The sequence below is a fragment of the Fonticula alba genome, assembly GCF_000388065.1.
Source record: "Fonticula alba strain ATCC 38817 unplaced genomic scaffold supercont2.7, whole genome shotgun sequence".
NCBI lineage: Eukaryota > Rotosphaerida > Fonticulaceae > Fonticula > Fonticula alba.
In genome coordinates this window covers 16,785-25,529 of record NW_009242977.1, presented here as the reverse complement: position 1 = coordinate 25,529, position 8,745 = coordinate 16,785, and the positions used below count along the sequence as shown (strand labels likewise).

Here is an 8,745-nt window from a genome sequence, read left to right as displayed (position 1 = left end):
GCTGCCCGCGCTCAAGTACAACAACACGCATATCGCCTTCAAGCGCGAGGATATCCCCGTCCTGCCGGAGGCCCGGGCCACCAAGCGCATTGGCCGCGATGGCAAGCCCGCTCCCCGGCCCACCCTGAACGAGGAGCAGACCAAGCTCGCGTACGAGATGCTGGCCGTCCCGGACAACATCCGCTCCACCAAGTCCATGGTTGACATTGTCTTCAGTGCGTTGCGCTCCTGTGCATCAAAAAGCCGGGCCTGATGCTTGTATTCCGCGTCGGCCCCCTTCCACTGACCAGACTCGACGCCCATCCGTTCCTCTCTCCCCCCCCCCTCCTGCTGCGCTGCGGCCAGCCTCCGGCAAGAAGGCCAGCATCGACGTGACCTCCAAGAGCTCGACCGATGTGCTGCACTCCTTCCTCACCGCGGCCGGCCTCGATGAGGTGGTTGTCGATGGCGCGGTGCAGCGCACCAAGGAGTGGATTGCCCAGGATCGCATCGAGGCCCAGGAGCACCGCCGCGCCGTCGAGCGGAGCAAGATCCACAAGCAGCAGCAGGCCCACGCCCAGAAGGACGAGGCTTTGGTCCGGAAGATTTTCTCCTCCACCGAGTCCGAGCTGTTCCTCAAGGCGGCCGACGACTGAGGAGGTGGCGCCCGTGTGTGCCTCCCTCGGGGCCGCGTGCTCGCCGGCAAACAGCCGCGACTGCCTTGTCACCTGCTCTCCCCTCCTCCCTTCGCCTTTCCGTTGCCTTTCCTTTTCCATGCGCACCCCGCCCTCCTTCCCTTGCTTTCCCCCCCCCCCCCCCCCCCCCGCCCTCAACAAAACTCATTTGTACTCTATAGACCAAATTACACGCACACATGCACGTGCATGCATCCTTCTGTCGCCGCCACACGCACACGCACACGCACACGCACACGCACACGCACACACATCCTCCCTGAACCATGTATAGCTTGGTAAGTCGCCCGCTTCTTGCCAGCTCTCCTCCCTGTGGACGCGGGCATGCATGTCGGCCGGCGGCTGGCTGGCCGGCCGCGGCTTCCGGCCAGGGGAGACGGAGGACCAACGGGGAGCGCTGGTGCTCCCTCATCCTCGCACGTGATGATGGTCACCATGCCAGGATGCAAATGCGAGCCTCTCCTTGTGAGTGGGGGGTGGACCACAGGCGCGATCGCCGGATTGCGAACGTGCGCGCGTGTGTGTGTGAGCGTGGTGTGTGTGCGTGTGCGTGCGTGTCTGCGCGTGTGTATGGGCTGGCGGAGGCCGAGACCCGGAGACCAGCCTCGTTGATTCTACACACCAACGGAACCGAGGCTGGCGGCCCCGTGTGGCCGAAAATCGTGCTGCCCATCAACAACTCTCCGCCCGCTGTGAGGGATCCTCCGAGGTGTTCGGGCCGTGCTTTCCAGGTGTCTTTCTCCCCCTTTCTCTCTCTCTCTCCCCCTCCCTCCCTCCCTCGCTCTTTGCCCCACCCATCATCCACCGGCTTATGTTCTCAGACGCATAGACATGCTCCTTCTGGCGCTCGCTGCGCCGCTCGAAAAAGAGGCCACAATCGGCCTACCCGCATTGTCATGGAGCCAGGGGCGGGTTTCCGACCGAGCACTTGCGCTGGGACTTCAGGCGCCCAGCTGTTGGCCTGCTATGCTTCCGCCGCAAGCGTCCGCCAGCTTTCCACAGATCTCTCCCTCCCTCCCTCTGTCCCTCCCTTTCCCCCTCGCTTTTCCCTCCCTCCCTCCCCCCTTCTCTTCCCTCCCCTCCCCTTCCCCGGCCTTGCCTCTCCAATTGTGTGCATCCCACCACCTCAGCACCACGTACCACCGTCTTTGCTCCCGCCCCGCCCCTGCAGGTCACAGCTGCGTGTGCACACGTGCGTTTCTGGGGACCTGTGAGGGACGCACGCAGGCACGCACGCACACATACACACACACACACACATCCCACCGGTGCCCGTGTGTACACCGGATTGATCTTCTCGTCCCTCGCCCCGGCTGGCCACTTGGCGAGCCTCAGCCTTTGAACTCCTGCCAGCCGGTCGCCTCATCGCCTGCCCAAGTGTGACGATGGGTTACCTGTGCCGCGCAACCTGGGCATCGTCTCTCCTGCCGATGGGCGCCCGGCTGTCGCCAATGGTCGGAGCCCGGTGCTTTGCCTTGTCGGTGCCCTCGGCGGCAAAGAGCACGACCAGCCCGGCGGCCTCCAAACCACGTCCCAGGCTGCGAATCTCCTCGTCATCCGAGCGCCAGCAACGGCGAACGGAAATCCTCCACCTAGCGAGCATCATGGAGCCGGTGCCGCTTACTCTGCTGGAAATCTCCCAGAAGGTAGGCCTCTCGACGTCGGTCGTGGCGCAGATCCTCAAGGAAGAGAATGCCCGGATTGGCAGGGCGGAATCCCTCGAACCGGAGTCCGCCACCAGCGCCGCCGCCACCGCCGCCGCCGCCGCCACCACCGCCACCGCCACTGCCACCGCCACCGCCACCGCCACCGCCACCGGCCGCATGGCATGCTCCTCGACAGCTGGCGGCACCGGCGTCGCCGACCTGACTGGCGACATGCAGGACCACATCATCCAGCTGGCCATGCGGCCGGTTGACCGGCCAAGCATCCAGGAGATTGCCGTTCTCACCGGGACCAGCGCCACCCTGGTGGCACGCATCATTCGGAACCATGTGCCGGGCTTTGTGGACTCATCATCCGGGGGCGAGCTGACTCCCCTACAGCAATGCCGGGTGCTGGAGCTCCTCGACGGCAAGAGTGCGACCGAGGCCAATGCCTCGGCCTGGCTGGTCCCCTCGGTGGGCCGGCTAGCTGAGGCTGTCGGGGTCCTGCCGCGTGCGGTCACTCGCTTCCTTTGCATTCACCGGCCCAACTGCGCCTCCCTGCCAGCCGCAGTGGCACGGCCGTACCTCCGTGCCCTGGAGCTGGCACAGTACACCATGCCGGGGGCCAATTTGCCGGCCGTGGCCCCCGGCGATGCGGCATCGGCCCTGGTGGATGCGTCTCCGGAAGAGCTGGTCGACCTGATTGCCAAGGCGGCGAATTTGCCGGCCGCCGAGCTGGAAAACCTGCTCGGGGTTCACATGCCGGAGCATCCGGCCTTGACGGGCACGGCCACCGAGCGGCGCTTGCGCCTGCGCGTCCGGGTGCTGAGTGCGGCGGCAGAGACGGCGGCCGGCTTTGCGGCCACGGTGACCGGGCCCGGGGACCCGGGTGCCCCTGACGCTGGCCGGACCGCCGGGGCCTGTGTCGATGGGTTGCCCGGCACTTCGGATCTCATTCGGCTCCTGCGTGACCCCGGCCAGCTGGCGCAGGTGGCCGCCCTGGCCGAGGCCACCCCGGGCCGGGTGAAGGACTTGCTGCTGGCCGAGGTGGCCTCCCGGGCCGACCGGCCGGCCGGCTTCTTCCGGGCCATTGCTCACGGGCATCTTGACGAATGGGAAAGCAAGATGGTGATGGACCTGCTGAAGCGGAGCATCCGCCCCCCGACGGTGGCCGAGCTGGCCCGGAATACGGGGCTGGCCCCGCTGCGGGTGGCTCGATTCCTGCAGCTGCACTGCCCGGAGTACCGGGCCCCGCGGCGGTCGCCCCAAGACCCGGCCGATCGGGCGAGTCTGGTGGATTTGTCCTACCGCGAGGACCCGGTGCTGACGATTCGCCAGCTGTCCGAGCTGTCGGGCCTGGGCATCCCCGCCGTGCGCGAGGTCCTGCAAGCCGCGCGGCCGGACTACAAGCCCTCGCGGGTGGCCAAACTGACGGACGATCAGCGCGAGTGGATTCTCCAGCTGGCGCGCTTCCACGACCCGGTGCCCACATTGGACATGATCGTGCGCATGGTCGGCGCCTCGCGGAGACAGGTGGTCAGCGTGCTGGCCGAGCATCTGCCGGACTTCGTGCCCCCCCGGTTGCCGGTCATCACGGCCAGCCTGCGCGAGCGGGTGCTGGCCCTGAACAGCCGGTTTGCCCTGGCCGAGGCGGCGGCCCCGGAGTCCGAGGCCGACCAGCCGGCCAACGTGTGCTCTTCCGATCTCGGAGACAGGTGGTCAGCGTGCTGGCCGAGCATCTGCCGGACTTCGTGCCCCCCCGGTTGCCGGTCATCACGGCCAGCCTGCGCGAGCGGGTGCTGGCCCTGAACAGCCGGTTTGCCCTGGCCGAGGCGGCGGCCCCGGAGTCCGAGGCCGACCAGCCGGCCAATCGGGACGGGCCCCCCGCTGACCGGACACCGCCGGTCCTCACCCAGACAGCGGTCCGGCTGATTGGCGCCGACACCGGGCTGTCGGAGAGGATGATCCGGCAGATTGTCTTCGGATTGCCGGGTCTGCGGCATGAGGACGACGACATGGCCGGCGCGAGGGCCGGCAACGCGGCGGGGCCGATGGCGGCCACGCCGACGTCCGCACCAGCAGCGGCAGTGGCAGCGGCAACACGGCGCCCGGCATCGGGGGCAAGCGGCCAGGCCACCATCGGGCCTTCCCCGCCCGGCCGAGGGTCGAATTCATCGGTGCCCTCGATGCGGCTGCAGCGTTTGCAGCAGCGGGCCGCGCGGCGAGGCCGCACAAACATGCTGGCCGCCGCCAACACAGCCACTACCGAGGAAGATCGGAAGAGCGTCGTGGCAGCGGCAACACGGCGCCCGGCATCGGGGGCAAGCGGCCAGGCCACCATCGGGCCTTCCCCGCCCGGCCGAGGGTCGAATTCATCGGTGCCCTCGATGCGGCTGCAGCGTTTGCAGCAGCGGGCCGCGCGGCGAGGCCGCACAAACATGCTGGCCGCCGCCAACACAGCCACTACCGAGGACGCCCAGGCCCCGGTGCTGGATGTGGCCTTCGACCCGGCAGCCGTGCCACGCACCGCGGGCCCGCTGCCGAGCATCCCTCGCACCTTCACCACCCTGACCTGGCGCGAGTTTCAGACCATCGTGCACTTGGCCAGGGAATCGGCCGCGGCCGATGCGGCCGATGGGGCCGATGCGGGCGACGCTCTGGCGACCGAGGCCCCCTCGGGCTCGGGCTCGGGCTCGGGTCCGGGCCCAAGCCCGGCCGAGCTCATGTCCATCGAGCAGATGGCCCAGGTGGCCGGGCACATCCCGGTGCGCATGGTGATCGCCGTGGTCCGCGAGCAGGTTCCCACCTACCGGGACCCCGGGCGACAGGGGGTCCTATCGAAGGACCTGGTCGGGCGGGTTCTCCGAGCGGCGGCCCGGGTATGGCGGCGGCCACCGGACGACGTGTACACTCCGAATGAGGCCACCGGCGAGCACTTGGCTGTGGTGGACGCCAGCCTCAAGGCCCCGGTGAATCCGCCGCTGGTGACGGTGGCCGCCCGGGCGCGTGTGTCCATCGCCCTGGCCCGGCACATCATCCAGGCCCGGATGCCGGAGTATGTGCCGGCCCCGGAGCTGACACAGACCGTGTCGGCCGAGCTGCGCCAGAGCCTGGTGCTGCAGGCCAAGCGCCAACTGAATGCCCTGATGGACCCGAAACTCACCGAGGCGCTGATGGCCAGCAACGGCGGCGGCGGCGGCGGCGGCGGCGGCGGTGGCGGCAGCAGCAACTGCCCCGCCAAGGCGCATGACATCCTCCCCGTCATGCCGGTTCTCCTTTCATACCAGGAGCTCGGGGCGGTGGTCCGGCTACATCCATCCACCATCCGCCGGGTGCTGGAGCAGGATCTCCCGGAGTACCATCCCCGGATGATGGCTGCCCGGCGCCTGTCCCCCTTCAAACGGGCCAACGTCCGGATATTGGCCTCGCAAACGGCCCCACGCTTGACGGTGGGGGAGATTGCCCAAGAGTTGGATCTCCCGGCCGGCCGAGTGGCCGACTACATCCGGTACTTCCTGCCGACATACCAGGCCCCCCGCGAGGTGATGACCCCCACCGAGCGGCTGGATGTCCTGCGGCTGGCCCTGCTGGGGGCGACAACTGGCCCGGCCATCGAGGCAGGCTGGCCCGCTCGCACGCCGATGCCCGTGGCGCAGATCGCCACGCACACCGGCTTGTCGATGGCCGCGGTCCGGAGGGTCGTCGAGAGCCTGGCCGTCGGGGACGAGTCGCCAACCGCGGAGGACGCCAAAGTGCAGGTATGAGGACCCCCCTCCTCCCCCCCCCCCACAACCTGGGAATAGACGTCAAAACCTGCGTGCAAGATGGGTGTGTACACAAACAAAACGTGTGGGTGTGTGGGTAGGTGGGTGTGTGGGGAGATATTCTAGATTTGAAGGGGTGCGCCCTGCTGCGCAGGCACAAGCAGGGGCACACTTAGGGCACGAGGGAAGGAGAAGGGGGAGGGGCGTGCGGCACTGTGCACAGCGGGGTTGTGTGTGTGGCCCCTCCTGTGGCGTGCGTGACACGCACGCATGCGCCAAGAAGAGCACGGGTGGGTGGACATGTGTGTATGTGCGGTGGTGGGCGGGGAGGTGGAGGAGAGAGGCGGGCCGGGGGCGAGGGCGGGGGCGGGAGCGGGGGCGGAGCGGCAGGGGCCCGCGCATGCATCCGATGAGGTCTGGAAGGGCTCGCGCCGGGGGAACCGCTCTGTCTGCGTAAGTCTCGGCGCGTGTCCCGGCCGCCCCGGTGTGCCCCCCCCCCCCCCTGCCGCCTCAGTGGCCCATGTTCGCTCTCGCCACTCCTGCGGGGGACGCGCATGTGCGTGTATGTGTGTGTGTGTGTGTGTGTGCATGTACATGCGCATGCACACTTAAGAAACAACGCGGTACGGGCGCAGGAAGCGCAGGGCCATGGTCTCCAGCTCGGCGGGGACGACGCCGACATCGCCGAAGCCCAGGGCACCGGGGGTGGGGGTCTCGTCGATGCTCAACCGGTAGACATCCGAGCGCGAGGCCAGGCGGTTGGACGGCAGGAGCTCGTACATGCGCAGGATGGCCTTGAAGATGGGGGCCGGGACGTTCAGCGGGCTGATCGGGGCGCCGGTGGTGTCGGAGTAGATCTGAAGAATCTCGTTGTAGGTGTACTTCTTGGGACTGGATGGCGGCCGGGAAAAAAAGGGGGGGGGGAGGGGGAAACGGGGCTGTCAGCCATCGAGGGGAGGGGAAAGAAGGTCGGCGATGCGGCCGTGACGGCGGGGGAAGGGAAGAGACGCACCCAACGAGCTCATACACCTTACCGGAGGAGTTGGGCGAGACGGCGATGTTCTGGATGGCCTGGGCGACGTCACCGGCCTGTGTGCGTGCGTGCGTGCGTGCGTGCGTTTGTGTGAGCATCTGCGCGGGAGGAGGGAGAAGGATCGCACGGCATGGCAGTGGTGCCACGTACGTAGGTGGGGTAGAAGACGGTCTCACCGCCGTTGACGACCAGGTCGCCGGGGAAAAGGACGTTGCGGTTCATGTCTGTTGGGCAGGGGGGGAGCGAGGGGCCGCCGGGGCTGCCGGCTGGGAAGGCCCGAAGCCGAAGGAACCAGTAGGCCCGGGCCCCAGAGGCGGGAGGGGGGGGGGGGGCAGGACGGGGGGTGGTGGGGGAGGGGGGGTGCGGCGCCGGGTGGGGGTCCCTGCGTCGCAGTTACCCTGGCGGGGGGGGGGGGGGGGGGGGGGGGGGGGGGGGGGGGGGGGGGGGGGGGGGGGGGGGGGGGGGGAGGGGGGCGGGGGATGTCAGATGCAACACACATGCATGCACGCATGCGGCGGGAGGCACCGCGAGCGCATCTCAGCCCCCTGGCGGGGGGCGAGCCGCGGGCGCAGAGACGACGTACGGGCGATCCAGCGGAGGAAGCGGTCGTCGTAACCATACATGGTGGACGGGCGGACAATGCTGGCCTCGGGGAACTCCGAGAGGACGGCAAGCTCACCAAGACGCTGATGGGAGGGCGGCAAGGGGAGGGGGTGGAGAGGGAGAGAGAGAGAGAGAGGGAAGCCCGTCAGTACACAAGAATACCCAGGGGGCATGTGTGTGTATGTGTGGCGAAAGTGGCTCAGAGAGCGGGAGAGGGAAGGGGGGGCCAGCTGGCGCACCTTGGTGGAGAACTGCTTGGCCTCGGAGTCGGCATCGGCGTTGATGTGAGAAACGTGGACGAGGCGCTTGACGCCGGCCTTCTTGCAGGCCTCGGCAATGGTGCGCGGGGCGTCGATGTTGATGTCCTCGAACTTGAAGTTGCTGTACCGGAGGACGGGGCGAGAGAGGGCGTCAGAGGAGCAGCGGAGCGGGCGGGCGGGCGGGCGAGGGCGGCTGCGAGTGGGGCCAGAGGGAGGGGGGCATGCGCGGCGCGGGGTGCGGGTGCGTACGCGGTCTCGTAGTCACGGCCGATGAGGTTGATGACGATGTCGGAGCCCTCCACCAGCTGAGCAACGCGGTCCTTGTCGCGGACGCAGTAGAACTATCCACGGAAGGAGGAGGGAAGGGGGTGGAGGAGGCCGGGGCAGGTGCGAATGATGGGCATATGCATGGGTGAGTGGCATGGCGCGGGGCCGGGCGCGGAGGAGGACGGGGAGAGCGGCCACCAAAAGGGCACCCAACGCACGTTCTGGACAACCTGGCCCAGGTCGCCCATGACCTTGAGGTGGCGGATATCGTAGTGGTCACCGCGGTAGGGGGTGCGGACGGTGCTACCAATGCGGGCAAAGCGGTGCACGGTGCCGAGACCGAGCAGACCACTGGCGCCGAAGATGGTCACGGTGTGGCCGGACACGGAGGACCGGCCGCGACCGTAGTGGACCGCGGCATCAACATCGGCGGTGGGGATGGGGATGACGGGCTGTGTGGGGCGCAGCCAGGGGGCGCGGGGGGCGGGGGAAGAGGGG

At 68.5% G+C, this 8,745-nt stretch overlaps 2 protein-coding genes across 2 annotated transcripts in view; one reads left to right on the top strand and one right to left on the bottom strand.

Moving 5' to 3' along the window:
* Window positions 1-635, top strand: part of H696_04196 (hypothetical protein) — a gene marked incomplete at both ends in the record, with an annotated part of 1,018 nt that extends 383 nt beyond the window's left edge. The window contains 2 exons of the mRNA XM_009498073.1: window positions 17-215; window positions 346-635. Of these exons, the coding sequence (XP_009496348.1) occupies window positions 17-215; window positions 346-635 (489 nt within the window). The remainder of the gene's footprint in view (window positions 1-16; window positions 216-345) is intronic.
* A 6,057-nt stretch (window positions 636-6,692) lies between these two features.
* Window positions 6,693-8,745, bottom strand: part of H696_04195 (hypothetical protein) — a gene marked incomplete at both ends in the record, with an annotated part of 2,975 nt that continues 922 nt past the window's right edge. The window contains 7 exons of the mRNA XM_009498072.1: window positions 6,693-6,975; window positions 7,097-7,173; window positions 7,268-7,341; window positions 7,701-7,803; window positions 7,960-8,101; window positions 8,230-8,321; window positions 8,466-8,699. Coding sequence (XP_009496347.1) covers window positions 6,693-6,975; window positions 7,097-7,173; window positions 7,268-7,341; window positions 7,701-7,803; window positions 7,960-8,101; window positions 8,230-8,321; window positions 8,466-8,699 — 1,005 coding nt within the window. The remainder of the gene's footprint in view (window positions 6,976-7,096; window positions 7,174-7,267; window positions 7,342-7,700; window positions 7,804-7,959; window positions 8,102-8,229; window positions 8,322-8,465; window positions 8,700-8,745) is intronic.